This window comes from Leptinotarsa decemlineata, unplaced genomic scaffold (assembly GCF_025532065.1).
Source record: "Leptinotarsa decemlineata unplaced genomic scaffold, Ldec_3_MD MMD2_P_RNA_scaffold_12, whole genome shotgun sequence".
Lineage (NCBI taxonomy): Eukaryota > Metazoa > Arthropoda > Insecta > Coleoptera > Chrysomelidae > Leptinotarsa > Leptinotarsa decemlineata.
In genome coordinates, this window is record NW_027412526.1 from 1206997 (window position 1) to 1227237 (window position 20241).

The following is a 20241-nucleotide window of genomic DNA, read 5'->3' on the forward strand; positions in this document are numbered from 1 at the left end:
TGCGCCAATGCCTCACAATGCTGTCTCTAGACTCTAAATTTTTGTTAGTTCAACCTTCGAGGTGAATTTAAGTTGTTTTAATGTGTTTGGAATGGAATATTAGAAAAAATGAGTACTGATTTTCATAAAATGTTATAGCTGTCTTTTTAGACTTAATTTCGTCCACCTGTAAAGACCCTTCAAGATGTACTTGTGATGCATTGTTTGGAACCTCTTGAAGACGATCACTTGGTGATCGAAACATGTGTCGAAGTGTTGAAAATAACGGTTTGGTGCTGGAGAAAAAACTCCAGTAATATTCTTTACCCTTCAAGATATTGCAAGACAGTCAAAATTCTAGATTTTGTTATATCGAAAATTTTACTGTAAAACTAACATAAGTATAATGAAATTGCAAACAAATATTTTGTGGATTTATAAATGAGTTTGTTTTATTATCATATCAAATATCGCTTCATCGGTTTTCTGCCTGTATGAGTATTTAATGATAGCCCTAATGTCACAAAATGCTGTCTCTAGACTCTAAATTTTTGACAGTTCAACCTGTGAGGTGAATTCAAGGTGTTGGAATGTGTTTTGAATGGAATATTGAAATAAGTGTTGATCTTAGCGAGATGTTATAGCTGCCTTTTTCAACTTTATTGAGAGTCCAAATTCTAGATTTCGTTCATCAAAAATTCTAATAAAATTGCACTTCAAGTGTTCTAAAATCACATCAAATATCGAATCGATTCTGTGTCTAGAACTATTTACTAATTGTGTCGTCACACAATACTGTCTCTAGACTCTGGAATTCTTGATAGGTCAAACTCTGAAGAAATTTTAAAGTGTTGGTATGTGCCCAGAATACAACATAAAAAAAATAAGTATTGATTTATTATAAGATGCTTTAGCTATCTTTTCCAACTTTATTTCAATCTCTTGTGAAGACCCTTCAAGATTTCGCATTATATTATGCCTCGAAGCTTCTGACAAAAATAACATTTTTTGATTGCTGTGATATGAACACAGATGAAAGAAAACAGATTTAAAACTGATAACGTGAATGCCTTTATTAAACTTTCTTCTTTTCTAAATTAGCAACTAGTGATGATTATTCCTTAGCGTTAATCACACGATCCATCAAGCCATCCGTCTCGCCACCTTTCGTTCACCTTCGAACAGTCAAATATCTCTTTACCTAACTTCACGTTAACTTTGTTGTGCAGCCGGCACAACCACTGGCTCAAAGCGTCTTGGGATTCGGTCTTCGGTGGATCAATTTTCAATCTTAAACAAGAAGTACGAGTGAGGAAAAAAATACTATTCATGTATTTCACATGATAAATTCATTTGAAACCCTTAGAATCTTCACAGAATAAATCAACTCTATTGAGAATCAACCCGATAATTCAATAGTTTTTAGGGCGGGTTTATAAACATTACAAAAAAAATGTTCTGGGATCACATCAAATATCGCCCCATCGATTGTCTGTCTCTAGAAGTTCTTAATAATTGCGCCAGTGCCACACAATGCTTTCTCTAGACATTTTATATCATAGCATCAACATTTAAACAGAACTAACACTAGTATCAATTGAAATCAATTGACCTTGTTGAGTGATGCGACCCCATAGTTGCCAACTACGGTAAAATAATGACATTTGCTGTTGAATAAATAATCTATCTTTCTAAGTTCCTGCTGCATTTTCATTTTTGGGGCGTAATTGGGACAGACCATCTTATATTTCTTCAAAGCTGATTCTTCATTCTGGAGCCCCAACTTCATATAGCACGACTGGAAATCTCTTTTCAGCCATATTCTCATTTACCAAAAATGAAAATGCAGAAGGAACTCTGAAAGATAGGTTATTTATTTATCAGCAAATGTCATTATTTTACCGCAGTTGGCAACCATGGGATCGCATCACTTGAAATGGTCAATTGAATGTATAATAAATGATAAATTACTACAAACCCAATATTTTGTTAGATCTTAAGAGGGGTGTTCATAAAAAAAGTGACATTCAAGAAATAAAATGTAAGACAGTTGATTATACAGGTTCAACGCAGGGCTTTTATGAAATAAATAAGCTAAAGCAAGGAAAAATCCACAAGCTAAAAGTTTTCCAATTTTTTACTTGTTTTATTTTATTTTGGACATCTTCAAAGTGCTCCAGTAATGGTGTATTTTCTTAATAATGAGTGTATCGATATGTATATACCACTCAATGTGTTTCTTAAAATGGTTAGGTTTTTATTTGTGAGGCGAAGTACTGTGTTTTCTGCATATTATACTGATCACTTACACGATTCATTATACAAAATCGGATTCAGAGCCATGATCTTTCAAGAATGCTCTCATTCACCAAACATCTATCGAATCTCATTTAATTTATTTGAGTGTGTATTATTCAATTTATCACACAATTGATCACAAAAGAATTTTGTGATCGACCAAATCAAATGCCTTTTTCAAGACTTTTATCAATATTATCCTGAATGAAGTCAATCGCTTCTACAAAAATCAATGAATTCAACTCAATACATGAAGAATCACAAATTCGCCCAGTTTCAACATATTACATAACGTAAGAAACCATTGCACAATGCTTACTCGTCTCTGAAGTCCTTTGCACAGTGTTCGCAAGGATAAAACTTTGAAATCAATGAGAAAAATGTCTTCATATCACATTGTTCCTGCTTGCTGGGTTGTTCCGGATATTTAGCCGCAATCGTGTGAAGTAAACCCCAAGATTTATTTCCTAACTCATCTTTGTCGAGGGGGCAGTCTTCCCTTCTTGGTGGCAGGTCCCCATTGGCACTCTGAAAAAATAACATGAAACCAACACGTAGATACAAAGTCTAGATACCAACATTTGTGGCAGCGCTACCTGCACCTTCTTCCAGTCCTTTTTTTCTGGTTGATTTCATATATTCTGAAAAACTTGAACATTGTCTACACTGTTCGTTGTCTAAGGGTGATGGACGACGGGTCATATCACACGAAATGATTCATGATACCGCTGAAAATTTGAATTAAACTGAAATGCCGAAAATGAATATGAAAGTGGTGATTACTTAAATGATGATCGTAGAATTTTCAATTTTGACATGACATTTTTGACATATTTCCACATTCCATATGTGGTAGGTTTGTTCGAAGCTTTTGTTCCTGTCATAAACACTGAACTCGAATGTAAATCTCAGTTCTATGATTAAAATACTCTGCAAAAGAACATACGAATCTATATGGACCTTACAGGAAACATTGAAGCGGTGTGCAAGACCAAAAGCAACAATAACATACTGTTCATCATATATTTTTCTCTTTGAATTTATCAAATATTTGATCATATTCACATATTTCCTTCATTAAAAACGTAAAATAGGTTAATCAGTCAAAATTGACTATAATCTCATATGTTACATAGGGAAAGAGAAATTTAGTCAACCTGATCAACGGATATGTTTTGTTAGCTCAAATCGTTAGATAATGTCGGTCCATCAGTGAATTCCATAAGAATAGGACTTGGCAACGACTGTGGTGGACTGTAGACATAATTCAAATGCGTGTACTACTTCACAAGCCCAAATTTAAAATTAAAAATCATGCTTTCTCACTATGCAGCATTCCTAACTCAACTATTTACTAAATTATCAACTTCACTGACTGGGTGACTGCATATGTGATAGTAATCCACCGAAAACTTCAAGTATATTTTAGAAATGGCTAGTGCTTGATTTGTTCTGGAAAATCAGCACCTTACATAGAACAAATAAATTGAATGCCAGATGATAGAAATTACTTCAAAATAACTGAGGTCAAGGTATCTGATGATATCCATAGTAAAGACACAATCAAAGAAGCCATTGTATGGCGAAAGACGTGTTGCGTGTTTGTAAAATCGTTTTGTGAAAATCCCACAATATAGTGTTTTGTGTTTTTTGAATACGTTAGTTATGGATTTTCATCCAGTATCGGACAATTCCATCAGATATCCATATAAATATATTATAGAGCCGCCTTCTTGTGGACAGTAATCACCGTATAATAAACATTTTCTGTATTACAATATGCAAAAGGAATTATTCTCTTGATTGATTCCAGAACGAAAGTGTTATCTTCTGGGGAACACTAACCAAAACAAATATTTCTCAATACAAATCTCAGCTATGTTCTATGCGATTTTGCAGTCAACCCAATGATGATCAAATATGTGTCACATAGAGCAATGAGTGATTACCAGCAGACAGGACCTTGTTGTACAGTTTGACTCAGTTCTAATATTTCCGATGAATGTCACGTCTTATCTGGAGTAAGTTCTTGTTCTGTGGGATTAACTAGAAAATAATAGGTTTGTTCTAGCAGCGATTTCAAACGATACGGAATCGTACGAAGCATGCGCATACGAATATAGGCGTTCTAGCAAAGCAAATCCAGGATTCGAAGTAATAGTCGCATGTTCTAGCGAAGACGAAATCCAGTTTGCAAACCGTATGAGAACTGTCGAAGTAGTCCAGAGGAATTCGTAAGGATTTTCAGTTTGTGACATGCGCAAATATTCGGAGTGATCGAGTGATCCGATATCACGTTTGTTATGATTTTGGAATATGGATTTGTTGGTTATGTTATGTACTAAAGAAATGAGAAACCAAAATAGAAATATTTAGTGGCCTGATAATTGGTTTAAAAATCTTGTTTTTTATAGAACGGCAATCCTCAAAACTGTCAATTTTTTCATATTTGCGTTTGGAAATTCAAGTGAGTAAAATGATTTTATGTTTTTGAATGAAAATCAAGCAAGCATTTGGTGATTTTCAACTAAGCATCAACTATTCAACTCCATTATTACAGGTAGGATTAGCCGAAATGTCATCAGAGTCATCAAGCTCTGAATCAAATTGGGGAAATAATTCTGAATCATCCAATGATGAGGAACTTGTCGAAATGCTGTTTCATCACCATGAGGAAGAGGATGAAGATAATCACATCAATAGAGATGCTGCAGACCACAGAAATTTTGTAGCTTGACAAGTTTTAAGATAGCAATAAAATTGTAATATTTCTGTTTGTTGATGTTCATTTCATTGTTTGGCATAAGTTAAATAAACATCCATTCAGGTAAAATAAGAATGATTTTTAAAACAGTGTAAAAATATAATTTGCTCAAGGGTGGGTACTTTATGACCGGATTAAGAGTCAATTAAAATAATCGGTGCTGAGAATGACACCACATCCTGTCATTTGCTAGAGAGACAGCACAGCCCCAGCACTGATTATTTTAACTGGCTGTTAATCAGGTCGTAAAGTACTCGTCCTAACACATAAACTAATAACTTCTTTCTATATAATATCACATAACAGGAACCCTATGTATGACATGAGATATCAAACTAAATCCCTCATACTAACATTGAATTCAGAATATTTATCAACATCTGAATTCTTATTTTTGCTCATTTGTCTGAGCAAATTATTTCTTGTTTCTAATAGTTCATTTCTCTTCTTTTTTATTTATAACTTTTCTTTTATCCAATTTTAACATTTCTTCTATTTTCAATTTTTCCATTTTGACCAAGCCGATGACTATTCAAGCCAATTCAATATGTTCATTTTTATCGGTTTTTACCTTCACTTTTCGCTGCACAAAATATAAATTTCAAATTTCCAACTAATATGTCAGTTTAAATGACAATTTGAAAATTGACATTTATCAACACAAATAAGCGTTCTAGCAGGACATGAATCCCAAACTATTTACAACCAGTCTCACGGCATACATGCGCAGTTGGCCAGTCCATAACACCAGCTTCAAACCATCCGAAATTTCTTGCTAGAACAAACCTAATGTAACTATGGAGGATAGGGGTTATGATAACTAACTCATGAGGTCATGAGGGGATTCAACTAAAAAGAGATCTTCAGATGATGTGGTGCTGCAGGTTTTTCTGGGTTTTCCTGAAGCTGAAAAAGCAAATGCCTCACTGAAATCAATGAAGTCGCTCTGGAGCTCCGCTAAAAAAGTGTCCACTAATTAACAATAAATTTTAGTTCAAAATTCGACCAAAATGGCGTCAATATCAAAAGTGGTATGATATGAACTTAGCAATTATGGAGAACGTGAAGAATGTTGAGTTTCTGATAATTTGAGCTAGTAATGATGAGGAGAAATGTAACTATTCATGTAGTCGAATATTTTATGGTGAATATAACCTAACAAAGTTACTGTGAGAAAGTCAATGAATTATTGTGAAATTCAAAGAGCTCTTGCAAGCGAAAGCTTCTACTTCCGCTTTACCTAGCTCTCCTTATTCTATAACTTTGAGCGCTCATTTAAAATTCACACTCTTGCTACAGTGGCGCCTCCCTGATTTGATGGCTTTGGACGGACACTATGGAGAACCAATAGATGTCACAGAACAAAATCTGCCATCTATTAGCAAATACGGAAATGTAACATAGCAACTGCTTTAATTTTTTTGTTACAATAAAATATTTGAAACAAAAACCTGAAATAAAAGAGATGCTCTATTCTAATAAACTAATTTACTTCATTTTATTTTTGGAAAGGATAATAATCTAGTCCAGTGTTATAATTAAATTTGGGTTTTTCAGATTTTTTGGCTATTTTTAGCAGCTCTTGGACATCAGCTCGATATGGCGGAGGCTTCAGTTCATCTTCCAAAGTACATTCGAAAGGTTCCTGTTCTGTCTTTTTATAAATTCTTCTCCTAATCACATCGATATCTCTACTATATTCATCCAAGAGTTGATCTATTCTTGTAGGAGGAACGTTGAATTCAAACATGAAATAACTGAAAACAAGAAAGTTTCAGAAGAAATTCATTGAATAATAGAAAAACGATAGATACCTTGCTCTGTTGTAAGCTACACCATGAGCGCTTGTTTTATAGGGCATATCTCGAGTTCCCAAATTTTCCAGTTTCCTGATAACACCATTTTTCTCTAAAATTGCGGTTGCTGTTCTCTTCAACACATTTTTTAGCTCTGGCTGAAATCATGGGCGATTGGAACAATTATTAGGTTTCGAGTAATAAGTTACGAATTTTATATAGTAGGAATTTATTATTTGGCCAAAATTTTTCATGACTGAAAACTTACGATTTGTGATTAAAAGTTTCCACTCATAGAATTCATGTTTTCCACTTGTTATCACTTATAACTTTCAACTCATACACATTAACATTATGAGTGTAACTAAATGGAATACAGTATTAATGCTTGCTATGGAAAATGGTTCAAGTGACGTTAAACCAAGAAAAGACTGATAATCAGTTTACAATCATACTTCAAATGTTAATATTTTCTCTAAAATTTAGACTGCATGCTCACTTTGAAAACATAATTCAAATTTCATTCATAACCTCCAAAATAGTCTATTTTTAGTGGAATGAAAATACCTTGGACATAGTCCGTAGAAGGAGTAATAGTTCGTAAGTTACTATCATATTTACAAAATTATTAGTAACTGTTTTTTCAAGAATCCATTCGCTTTTATACTTCTCTTCAGAAACTTTAATTATATATATCGACAAAATGTACCTTTATAGTGTTGCCAAAACAACTGAAGTGCAAAAAAAAAAAAACTATATGATTGTGTGACCACCAAAACTCATATCTTCACGAAAACATATTTATTTCTAGCAAAATAGTAGATAAGGACTAGGCACTTTCCACTACTGTGTATTTTTTTCTTATTTTTTTTTTTTTTAGTTATGTATCTTATCATGTTTTATTGTTTCCCATTTTCGATTTCCATAATGCATATTTAAAGTATAAAGTGAGAAAAAGAAGGAATTTCCCTTTTTTTCCATCCACCTTATCATTCAGAGAAATTAGTTTTTATTCAATTTTTCTCTAATGGAAATATATATATTGTTGATCTACAGTTTTATTTTCCTAGAGTTTTCATTGGTTCAATGTTGGCAACATTTATAAAGGATAGAAAATAACCTAGAACTTCTGACGAGTTTCTACATTTACAATCTAAAAACTATTTTCGATATTAGAAGAAACATTGGCTTATTTCGTGTTTGTGAACTAAACTATCGAAATGCGCTTGAAGTTATTTTTAACTCCAATCAATACTTACCGAATGATGGTTTGCCGATATTACTCGTCAAACAAAGACCCCAAGATAGTCCCCATTGATGAAGGAAGCACGTTATTAGCATGGCATCCCAAAAAAGATTTCCCTTACGAATGTACAAAGCCTCTTCCTGAAAAAGTCGAATTTGCAGAAGCCAGTGTGTTGAAGACGACACTCACTCCGGAGGTTATGAGTATATTCAACAAAAAGACCCCCGAGCAAGCTAGACAAGAACTCATGAACATAACCCATACAACAAAACACAGGTGGTTTCCCAGAGCTAGAGATAAGCGTGCTAAAAAGACCCCGATGGATAGACCATACTTATAAATTTAAAACTCCTGTAGTTCAACTCAATTTTAATTAAACAATGCAAATTACATGAATTGTTTTTTTTATTTCACTGCACTATGATCAAAACTGAACATCACTAGAATAGAATAAAACAAATGTACCAGAAATTTTCTTTAATTCGTTAAGGCTATTAAAGCATTCACAACATTGCCATGGTATTCTCGGAGAGTTCGTTCCGCTTGAACCCTCGTTATTTCCATTTCCCGTACGATCAAGTCTACATCCTCTTTCTTGATAAGCACCTTCAATAGTTCTTTTTCTCTTGCCTGTTTTTCCAACGCAGCTTTATTCCTCCTGTCCCCGATCGCCGATATAGCATCTGCGACGTCCTGAGTTGAGATTTCTTTTTCCTCGGCATAATCTGTCACCTTTTCCAAATCGGCGGCTCCACTATCGTACTTGGCTGTCTTTTTCTGCTGACCTTTTTCTGGCAATTCTTCAGCGGTACCATTCACAACTTCTTCGTCTGCCATAATGTTTTAAAGTTGTCAACTATTATTCTTCTATTCACAAGTATTGAAGTATTGTTATTTATTTTTTTATTCACTAGGATACTGTAAAAATTTTACAGTAAAATATAAATTATAAAATGACATATTTCTTCTTCTTTTTCTCTTTCTTTATGGCCTTTGCTTCCCTTCGGCGCAGTAGACCAGTCTCCTCCTTCGTCCGGTGACAAACTTGACACAAACTACGTCTTTATGTTGTTTATAGGCACTAAGTCCACGTGAATTGAGGTTTTGTTGCGTAATTGGAACTTTTGGCTTGAGTAGCTGCATTCTATCTCCACTTGCTGGTAGGTATTCACCGGACAAAGAATACATATAAAGGTTGTGATATTAGGAGCTGTTTTTCCTTTCTGTATGAATTGATTATATATATTATTTTCTGGACTGGTTGTAATCGGACATTCAAGAAAATATGGTTTAGAGTTTCTGATTTGACGCATTCACAATATTGTGTATCGCTCACACCTATATGAATTAGGTGTGTTTTAATTATACACTGGCCTGTTTTCATGCGTATAAGACTTGTAATATGTCATTATGTGGTTTCAACTGTCACAACTACAGCTGAACTAATTTTTCCTTTTCACCAGAGATTGTCGCACTAGTGTGGCTCGGAGTAGAATTCTCCCAAATAAAACTGATTTTTAAGAATACATCTGAGATATATTTTTTATGCATCCGTTTTCCATTTGACCTTTTGGCATGACTCCAAACATTCGTAATAGAATTGATTCATAGGATTCCTATACAATTCGAATAACATGCGTAATGTTTTCTGTAGGATGAAAATTCAAAGGGAGTTCTGCAGAATAATCAATCAACTACAGCTTTTGTTCATATTGTGTACACAAACTCCCATATTGAGTTCAGATTAAAATAGATAAACATTAAAATAATAATGAATATAGGTATAAACCATTTCCATTGTGAGAACTCAAAACTGAAATATTTGAATTGAAATTTTCATTTTGAAGTCAGTTTATCGAAATCATGAAGCCTTTCATTTTGACAGAAAGAAGTATATATAATGAATGTAATAAATGTCACATCAATTCTTTGTTCAAAGTGAAAATGAATTAATTATAGCAACATCTCAATTCGAGTGCCCTTAATAACATTCTTCATATTGCCCGAAATCAAATCTTCCACGTCCATTTTTTCAAAATTTCAACTACCTATTCCTAATACCTATTCTTAAATGCACTTTTGCCGTTGTCTGTACATCCTTCACACTCAAAAAATAAAACCAAAACAAAAAATTCAGCGTAGTAGAATAAACAACTCCTGTAACCTTAGTTCGATCTTTCCGTTGTCTAATTGAACATATGCTTTATTCACTGAAAGTATAATTGAGTGGTTGTCTAACGTATATTTTGATCGAAGATAAGAACAAGTCTTTTCACCAGACTGGCAACTGCAACTGCCACTGCCAATTCAAAAGAAGTAAGTGTTTTTTTTTAATAGAGAAAGTGACATCATTTTCTTGAGAAAGACTGTTGCGCCCCCGGACGAAGCTACTGTTCACTATGGACAGGAGGAGCCTAGTCCACAGACCATGCCTATTCGAATGTTAAGCAACGGCCATAGAAATTAGAGAGAGACAAAAAGAACTATCCACAGAACTATAAATATAGTTCTGTGGAATTACGTGACTTGTAAGATACTTCTTCAGTTTGTGTTTCATGGTGCAAAGTTGTGGAGCATTTATTCGGAAGCCATATTTGTGAAAAATCTCCTGCAGGACATTAATTTTGAATTCGAGAGGAGTCGACGACCTATTCAGGTACTTGAAAGAAAATGCAAGTTTGAATTTCTAGTTTAAGGCCGTTAGATAGTAGCATAAATATATAAATCGATTTTGATGTTGCTGTCAAGACGTACAGTTCATTGATTACCTAATACCCGACTAAACACAAAGGGTATTTTCTGAGTGAGCCCCTTTCGCGATCTCAACAATACCACCACCCCTTCTCATATTAGAGTTTCGTCGCCAATTAGCACCCCCCATCAGCAAGACGAACATGATTTTGCATATAACATTTAATTATACCTGCAAGTTCTCTTGTAGGTCAGACATCATACTTCCCACAGATGAATGCCGCATCGAGAGTATGGGATATCCCTCCGCCCCCTGGCACCGAGGACGTCGACTTGGACTGTTCAAGCAGCAAAGACGAACCCAGAGAAGAGTCTCAAGACAAATCGGAAGAAGCGAGTTCTAGTCGCGCAGGCGACCGACTGACTCCTTCGTCAAAGAGTGCCGACGTGTCCGATTACGAGAAGAGACACACTGAGCGGAAGCACAGGTCAAAGTCTCGAAGCCGCTCTAGAGGCAGGCACCACCGACGTAGACATTCCCGAAGCAGGTCTAGAGACCGCCGTAGACGCTCCCGGTCGCGATCTAGACGCCGGAGGAGACGTTATAGCTCCTCCAGAAGCAGATCTCGCTCACCTGGCCACCGCCACAGTCGTCACCGATACAGCAGACGCAGGCGATCCTCCTCTAGGTACTCCAGGTCCAAGTCTCGGTCGAAGAGCACTTCCAAGTCGCATCGCAGGCCCCACAAGAGCAAGGTTGAGAAAGAACCGCGTGCCCACACACCTCCCTCTTCCTCAGACGAGAAACATGTTCCCGATGCCGACACAAACGAGGTAGACATGAAAATAGAGGAGGAGGAGGAAGACACCTCGAAAGACAATGTTTTCAAGAACGACGGCACGTTCTTGGAGATGTTCAAGAAGATGCAGCAGCAGCAGCAATTGAAGCAGGAGCCGGCAGCTGTAGCCGAAGAAAGTAAGAAGCCCGTGCTTCCCACGTTCGGGAAGCGAAGAGGCGGCAAAGTTCTGAAGACAGGGATGGTTCAGAAAGTTAGACAGATTAACGAAGACGAAAATAATGCCCAGGATGCTTGGTCGGTGTACATGAAGGAAGTGAGGAAGTACAAGGAGGCCTGCTGCGACGACGACTCCAAAACTAGGCCTCTCGTTAAATGAAGTGTTGTGGGAAGTTGGGGTTACATTGTTTTTTATTTTTTATAAAGTATATTTTCGGTCTCGGAACTTGGAACGAAGTGGTGTGAGACTAACTATAGCTAGATAACAAGTATATTAGAGCACCCAAGTACTTGATTGAGTAGTTTATAAATGGTTGTCTTCGTCTTTTGGGTTTCTATGGATCTTTTACCCTGTGTTTTGAGTACGCATCTGATACTGTCAGATGGCAACAAATTAAATATTATCATTGAATTTATGTAAGTTGTTATGTATGACTAAAGATTCTGGAATAAAAGTTTTTCAGGCTAATGATCATTGTTTTTGGCGGAGATTTCACTTGCAGCATACTTTCTAGAGTTTTGTTGATGGGGGAACTCTCAAATGAGCTCATTTTGTAGACCCTGTATAAGAAGGGTCTAGCTACAGACATAGTTCAACCCTCCCAAGTTTTTTACATATATTTCTAGCATGTGACAGAATGTAAAGCTTTCCAACTCAACTTATCTCACAGAAAGAACACAAATTGTTAGAGTTAATCATTAATATTCTCATACCATCGCAGTTACATCGGGTGTTCCACAAGGTTCACATTTGGGACCACTGTTGTTTAACCTTTTTATCAAAGATATAATCAGCTGTTTCCATGATTCAAAATGTTTCAAAATGATTGAAAGTGAAGCCGATACGTTGTATCTACAAAACGGTATAGATTGCCTATCTAACTGATGTTCGCAAAATGATATGTGTATGTGTGTTTTTTAATATAGTATAAATAATTGGACCTTACATTATGCTACTGAAAACAAAGATCTAGCTGTGATCCTAGACTCCACACTTAGCTATAAATCACACATTTCCGCTGTAATTCAAAAATCTATGAAGATGCTTGGCTTTATAAAGAGAACCACTCGTGATTTCACCAACATCACTGCTATTAAGTCTCTTTATTTTCCCCTGGTTAGATCTCATCTCGATTATTGTTCCACAGTTTGGTCCCCTCATTAAGTTACACAAAAAGTGAAACTCGAGACCGTACAGCACAATTTCCTGCGATATATAATAATAATAATAATTTTTATTAGTCTCAAGAAACACACAGTTTTTAGACACATCAATACAATTTCTAAAATAGGTTTGAGAGGGTAAGATTTGTCAATATTAGATTTACCAAAAAAAAAAATACAAGTTAACAGGATAAAATTCCAGTCTCATAAGACTTTACTAAAATGTAAAGCCATGAGCTTTTACAAATTATAAACACATAGCTAACGTATTATATATATTCAAAGTTGAGTAAAAGTTTGGGAGGTGTCCACAAAAGTGTGTCTTTCTTCTTGGATAACTTTGAAAAATTGATCAATTTCGTATAAAGGATGTTTGGTTAATATTTTCTTCAATAAGTTTTTGAATCTTCTAAATGGCAAGTTACGAAATTCGGCAGATGAGGCATTGTATAGCTTAATTCCTTGTTGAAAATCTGCTTCTTGTTGAACAAGAAGCAGATTTTCATAGACAATAACTGAATATAGGGTCATTATTTCAAGTTTTACAAATATTGGTTGACACTTTTCATCATAATTGGCAGAGATTATGCTTCTTACTGCAGATTTTTGAATGACAAATATTCTATTTAGATGTACCTTTGATGCATTATTCCAATTGATTATACCATACCTAAGGACTGAATGAAAAAGAGAATGATATGTTGCACTTTGATTTACTATTTTTTTTAATTCTTCTGATAGCAAAAACCGTCTTACTAAGTTTACTACACATGTTATTTATGTGGTCTATCCATTTCAGGTTGGAATCTATTTGTACTCCCAAAAATTTGGTAGAATTTTTGTTATCTCGATTTAAGCAAATTGTTTCAAAAGTTAGAGTTTCTGTTTTTTGTTTATCGAGAAGCAAGTCATTTGGTGTGAACCTTGATCGAGCTTTCTCTAATATATCAGTATGGATCATACGAGGATCATCTATTTTATATATTTTTTTGCCCAAGGTTGCATCATCTGCATACAGTATAGTTTCTATGCCTGACGTGTTCATCACGTGAGGTAGGTCGTTGATATATATTAGAAACAGAAGTTGCCCCAATATTGACCCTTGTGGCACTCCTCTTAATATTTTTCTTTTTTCACTTTTGGTATTTCCTGGATCAACAAATTGATATCTTTCTTTAAGGTATGACTTCATCATGTCCAGGCAGACACCTCTCACTCCGTAGAAATCTAATTTGGCCAATGAAATCGAGTGATTTACCGAGTCGAATGCTGAAGTAAGATCTGTAAAAACGCTCACATATTTTTCTTGCTTATCAAAGGCGTCTTTTATACTATTTGTGAGAAAGTTTATTGCATCAGACGTTGATTTTCCTTTCCGAAATCCAAATTGATGAAGACTCTGAAGATTATTTATATCAAAGTATATTACTAGTTGTTCGAAAATCTTTGAAAAAGTTGGCAATATTGCCATCTGTCGAAAATTAGACAGGTATTGATAACATTCACACCGTTTATATCTTCCGTTTTTTTATTTTTTAACTTGCTTATGATTATTCTCACCCCATCTGTCGTTACAGGCCTAAAGAACATCGTCTTATTTGTGTTCATTTTTTTATCCATAAATGCAATAGGGTCAACATCAGACTTGGGGTAGTGCAGTAGAGTTGTGTTTATGTTACTGATGAAGAAGTCATTCATCTGGTTAGCTGTTAGATTTTCTGGTTCATTTAAGATTTTGTTTTTTCGACCTGTTTCGGAGTTAATGATTTGCCACACAGTTTTGCTGTAATTATCTGTTTTACTTAATATACTGTGGTAATGTGACTCCTGATATTGTCGTTTACAAGTTTTATAGATGTTTTTATGTTGTTGTTTATATATTGCCTTCAAGATGTGTGTTTACTATGACTATACTGCATTGGAATGCATTTAGAACATACCTTCTCTTGAGGCTCGCAAAAAACATAGAAATTTCGCAGACTTGCAAGACTAGATGATAGAAAAAACTATATGTTTCAGTTTCTTTGTAACAATCATTACTGGAATGTTAGCCTTTCAGAAGGAGACCTTTTCAAAAATTCCCGGATACTGTGTCACTTTTTCCAAAGAGCCCCTTCCATTTGGAAAATTTATATGAAAAAACAGGAAGTCGTGGTTGAGAAGGGTATCACGATTTCCTTACAAAACATGCTTTGCCTACGCTGTATAAGAAATTTCTTCAATAACTCCTAATGAATAACTTCAATCGGTCTTCAAGAAATCAAGAGGTGTTTTTCTCAAAGTAAGATAGGAACCAAAATAGTCAAGCGGGGAGTCATTTCGATTGAACCATTTTTGCGAAAGGCTTTCTACTTTTCCATCTTTACACATAGAAAAAAATGATTTGCTCTCTTCCTTGGGAAGATTCCCACATTTTAATTTTTTTATAGAGGTGGAGAAATAGAAAGCCAAAGCTTTTATTTCTCAAAAATGGATCTATCCTTAAAAAATATTGCTTTCAATTTGCCATATTTGTTCTGAATACTGCATATTGCATTTTGAATATAAAATTTCACTGTTACATGTAAAGTGCATTTTGTTTGGTATGCCAAAAATAACTGAAAGACTGACTGGGAAGTGAGTGTACAATGTCTGTTGAAAAAATCAAGTGAATTTTAATTTTTCTCAAAAAATATTCATCAATTTCTATTTTGTCTTCTTCAAAGTAGTCCCCCACAGATGTAATACATTTGAGCCAGCTTTTTTCCCAATCCTCAAAGCAGCTCTGATGTGCACAAATCTGGTGAATATGGAGGCTGAATCATATACAATTCCAAATGGCATGCATATAAACAATATCAATAAAACAAAACAGATTTGAAACAAATCAAAACTAGCAACTGGGGCAACTTGAGAGTGTCAAAAGTAATTGATCTTCCGCACAGCTTGCTTTTTGAACTGGGCAAAAGTCAAATGTGTGATGTCAAGGGATGAGAAGTTTTCAGTATAGTTTCTTTGCAATCTTGTTGTGAAAGCAGTATTTCCATAATTGGTTCGATGGTTTTGCATATAGAAAAACCGTCTTCGACGGTTCTGCAACTGACATGAATGAACAGCCTCTTTAAGATATCTGAACAATCGATCGAATTGTTCATGATCTGTTGAAGAAAATATATCGTGGCAGGTTTACGCCTATCCTCAAGTGTTTGGAGGTTGACTATTGTAAGTCTACAATAGTCTATAAATATTGTTTATATGATTGTTGAAGTTCAGATCCTTGTCAAACGCAATACGGTGTTGTTTTTGGTGTTTTATGCAAACTCAAAAGACTTCTAACTCGTATGCCTCCCACCAACAAACTAAACAAGCTAAACAGCCAAAACTGTTAGCATATGTTCACTAAACAGGGTTACAAAAACGCAACATGTGTTTCGCTATACAGTGGCTTCTTCAGGTGTTCTTGATAAGAACTACTTTTATCGAAATTTTGTCATTTTCGAGTTACTTTTAGATTTGTTGCAGAGTATTTTTTTCTGAAACGTGTTATTTGAAGAGGAGTTCTTCAATCAATAATTTTTTAATATTCAGATCCCTGACGACTGATTTTTTTACAAGTTTTTTCCTAAGGTAAGTTGTCAAAAAAATAAGAGATAGTAGGTACAATAATTTTTGGGTATAAGGAGTGGGTAAAAGTCGAGTTTTTTTTTGTATAACTTCAAACAATGTTCTGGAGAGGCAAGATTATCCACACTCTTAGTTCTCTTCTAATAACTTCGAGTTAAGTAAAACATAAATAATTAATTTCGAAGTAAACCACAGTGACACAATAGAAATTATGGTTAATTATTGATCAGCCAAATCTAGCCAAAACCAAACGAAAAATTTTTCAATTCTGATCTTTCATTAGTGTTACTTTTCTCTTCTCAGGAATACAGAAGTTGTCAATTATCTTGATAACTTTCACTTCTTGAACACAAATATTTTTTGCTATCAATAAAGGTTGAATTCCAACATCTCTGACGGTACTTGTCATGCACTGTTTGGCACCTTTGGTGAAGTAATGAATATTACAGAAGTTTTTTTCCAACACCAAACCGTTATTTTAACACTTCGACACGTGTTTCCATCACCAAGTGACCATCTTCAAGAGGAAGATCAAACTGAAACGATCTCCCTCTTGGAGATGAAGACGTTGCATACAAGCCCGGCCGAATGCGTTGATGTTCATTATGTACGCAGCCTCTTTAAACTTCCTCTCTAACCAATGTTACCCCTATGGATGATTTCAGCATCGGGCTACTTGATGTGGTAGTGATTCCAATTATGTTTCACTATACCCGATTTGCTGGTTCCACCTTGAAGAGTGTTTGCTTTGTGCTCGCCAAAACGGACTTTCAATCGGACCAATGATTGGTGTGAGCGGAATACCTTTCTTGTGGATTTTGGGTAGTCATATGTAGGGCAGGTTGAATGAAATATGATTGATTTATTCATTTAAATAGGACAATCCTTATTTACGAAAAATAAAATAGTTAACATATTTATTTTACACTAAATATGACTTATAATAAATGTAAGTTTAAAGGTATATAATAAATTTGAGTATAAATATACATTTACACACATATATACACACACATATATACATATCTATAAAGTTAAATACAGTATAGAATAATGGTGGAATTTTTTTTTCAATTATGATACAAAATCAAATTTTGTTTGAATTCTGGTATACTTCTTGGCTCTTTAACATATTGTGGTAAACTTTTTACACTATATGAGGTACTCTCTCTGTTTACATATAAATGATTCTGGCCTCTAGTATTTTATGTGGATTTTGTTTACAGTTATGATAAACTTACCCATGTAAGTTGGATTCAGTTCATGTATCATTTTATGGATATAGATCATAGTTAAGTACGTCAGTCTTCGCTCCACAATAAATAACTGCAAAGTTTCCAGCATCAATGATATAGGAGTTGACCTACTACATCGCAATACTATTCTAATTGCTCGATTTTATAATTGGGATATTTTATTCAGATCAAAGCAGTATAGTAATGTAGGGCAATATTCAAAATGAGGTTGAATGATAGTCTTATACACAGTATTATACATTAAAAACAATAGAGGGCCCAAAATACTACCCGGAGGAACTCCATGATTCGCTGTAATAGCTGCCGACATTACGTCACAAATTTTTGTTGTCTGTTTTCTATTTGTGAGGTATCCTCTGATCCAATTGTATACTTTACCCTTTACACCATATTTATTTAGTTTTTTTAATAATATCTCTCGATTCACTGTTTCAAAAGCCCGTTTTAGATCCAGTGATACTGCTATAGTGTATAGATGATTACTCCATACAGGTGAGGGTGCTTACTGTGGTGCGGTGTTAGCGATGATCTCCCTATTGCCGAAAAATAGACTTGGTGTTTTCTCAAAGTCTGATATTGATGTAGTAGGTCCCGTACAATATTCGTGTATTACCCCTTCTGAAGAACATCTTCGATCAAACCAGTATCGTTTCCTTTATCTACAGGTATAATCTTGATGGTGCTCTCTTCGTAGGCCGTAGCTCTTCGTTCTCTACCGCTGATGTTAGATGTTGTAACTGGTTCTCTATTCAGCTGTTCTCTGATTTTCCATCTAAATTCTTCTGCCTCGGTCTGACCAATAAGGGTACTGGTGGATTCCACTGCAGTAACTATCTCCAAAGTGGGCACAGATGTTGGCCCAATGCCGAAGTTTAAACCTTTCAGTAACAAGGAGTCCTCTATCTCCGTGAGCGGGGGGGACTCATGTTGATGACATTAGCGGCTTCGTCGTTGTCCTGTTTTTGGTCTATATTTAGGCATTGTTTCCTCACCAATCTTCCTCATTTACGGTTGTGGGTATCCTCCATGTCTTGGCGGATCTTTGTAAAGATTGGTCCATGATTTGTTCTTTCAGAGATTTCAAAAGTTATTAGAATCATGTTAGTCCGATCTAGTAAAATTCACCATGTAACATTGTCAACCGCTTTCAAACAAAAGTTCATTTGTTATTTCTTTCTAGACATCATGCCAGAAGCCATCAGCGCAGAAGAAATCAAAACGGCTCCCTTTGACCCTCGCTTCCCCAACACCAATCAGACCCGTTACTGCTACCAGAGCTACGTGGACTACTACCGGTGCCAAAAGGTTCGCGGTGCCGACTACAAGCCATGCGAGTATTTCTCCAAGGTTTTCCATTCCGTGTGCCCCAATGGATGGGTCGAAAAGTGGGACGGCCAGAGAGAGGAAGGCACTTTCTCCGGAAACATTTAATTTATTCCTGTATCGTTAGTTGTTTGTAGAAATATTCATTCTTCCTTATAAGGGCGTTATATTGAGGTGACTTGGGTGAACAAATTATGTTACATTAAACTCGACGTTCTTTTTCAGTTATTTTTTTCATAGCCGTTTATATAGTGAAAAACTCAGTAAAAATATTATATACCAAATGCATTTTCTTCATGATATGATCACATAGCATTGTTTTCCCGTAATTAGTTATTAAAAATCGGATTTTCTAGGCCCGTGACGTCACGGTCCAGTCCCGCTTCTTGTCCTATTGACCAATAGCAACAATACAAATAATGAACGTTGCCAAATTATAAAATTCACGGAGCGTAAAAACAGTTTCTGATTCATTCGTGATTCAAAGTAAAATCACACTCACTTTCGACAACTAAATCTAAGAAGAAAGTGTAAGAAATGCATTGGAAGGAAGAATTAATTATACATGGGATCCAAATAACCCAAAACGCAATACAAACGTTATTTTTTAAATATCTCCGGCAGTAGCCGTTTTCATATTGATATCACAGAAATTTTAATAACGGAAGTGTATAAGAGCCCGTTAACGTTTAAATTCATGAAAAAATTCTCCATATGAAATGAAATGTACTCGAAAACCATGATTCTAAATAGAAGGCTCATGAGTCCTTATAAAATGAATCAATTATGCATTCATGCCACCCACCAGAAATAAGAAATTCAACGTTATGTATTAGCCATATTGCCACCCAGTCAGCTATCTCTCTTGAATGTATGAGACAATGTACTCTTTCTAATGTTTCATAACTTCGTATTTTTGTTAAAATAATTGACACTTGGCAACACCGCGGTAGACACGATCAATTCTATTGGTCAACAGACACGCGGCCAATTTAAACTCTTGCTTCTCGAATTTTTCTTTTTTCTGCAAATATAAAAATTTCAATTCAAGTGATTTCGTCAAATAATTTTTAAAATTTCGAGCTCGAAGAAGTGAGAAGTTGTA

At 35.1% G+C, this 20241-nt stretch overlaps 5 protein-coding genes and 1 long non-coding RNA gene across 7 annotated transcripts; 3 read left to right on the forward strand and 3 right to left on the reverse strand.

Annotated features, from left to right (window-relative positions):
• Window positions 1-1026: 1026 nt before the first annotated feature.
• Alr (Evr1_Alr domain-containing protein Alr) lies at window positions 1027-3111 on the reverse strand. The gene is made up of 3 exons (XM_023163595.2): window positions 2857-3111; window positions 2597-2805; window positions 1027-1269 (listed from the first exon to the last, which is right to left on the reverse strand). Exons 1-3 carry the CDS (start codon window positions 2977-2979, stop codon window positions 1107-1109), a joined length of 495 nt encoding a protein of 164 aa, XP_023019363.1. The 5' UTR covers window positions 2980-3111; the 3' UTR covers window positions 1027-1106.
• Window positions 3112-4325: 1214 nt separating this feature from the next.
• Window positions 4326-5053, forward strand: LOC141480789 (uncharacterized). The gene is made up of 2 exons (XR_012464564.1): window positions 4326-4744; window positions 4838-5053. It is a non-coding gene; the product is annotated as an uncharacterized lncRNA (long non-coding RNA).
• A 1457-nt stretch (window positions 5054-6510) lies between these two features.
• On the reverse strand, window positions 6511-7566 carry mRpS6 (mitochondrial ribosomal protein S6). The gene is made up of 3 exons (XM_023163583.2): window positions 7405-7566; window positions 6856-6995; window positions 6511-6798 (listed from the first exon to the last, which is right to left on the reverse strand). The coding sequence occupies exons 1-3, from the start codon at window positions 7450-7452 to the stop codon at window positions 6540-6542; spliced, it is 447 nt and encodes a 148-aa protein (XP_023019351.2). The 5' UTR covers window positions 7453-7566; the 3' UTR covers window positions 6511-6539.
• Window positions 7567-7930: 364 nt separating this feature from the next.
• Window positions 7931-8479, forward strand: mRpL42 (mitochondrial ribosomal protein L42). The gene has a single exon (XM_023163593.2). The coding sequence runs from the start codon at window positions 8058-8060 to the stop codon at window positions 8421-8423; it is 366 nt and encodes a 121-aa protein (XP_023019361.2). The 5' UTR covers window positions 7931-8057; the 3' UTR covers window positions 8424-8479.
• On the reverse strand, window positions 8436-9043 carry LOC111508166 (huntingtin-interacting protein K). The gene has a single exon (XM_023163594.2). The coding sequence runs from the start codon at window positions 8918-8920 to the stop codon at window positions 8561-8563; it is 360 nt and encodes a 119-aa protein (XP_023019362.1). The 5' UTR covers window positions 8921-9043; the 3' UTR covers window positions 8436-8560.
• Window positions 9044-10573: 1530 nt separating this feature from the next.
• Window positions 10574-19360, forward strand: LOC111508163 (cytochrome c oxidase subunit 6B2). Of its 2 annotated transcripts, none has more exons than XM_023163591.2 (2): window positions 10574-10739; window positions 11025-12259. In XM_023163591.2, the coding sequence occupies exon 2, from the start codon at window positions 11048-11050 to the stop codon at window positions 11948-11950; it is 903 nt and encodes a 300-aa protein (XP_023019359.2). In that variant the 5' UTR covers window positions 10574-10739; window positions 11025-11047; the 3' UTR covers window positions 11951-12259. The 2 variants fall into 2 exon arrangements, with proteins under 2 accessions (XP_023019359.2, XP_074027397.1); XM_074171296.1 differs by lacking the exon at window positions 11025-12259 and adding an exon at window positions 18994-19360 and having other exon boundaries at window positions 10579-10739.
• Window positions 19361-20241: the final 881 nt, after the last annotated feature.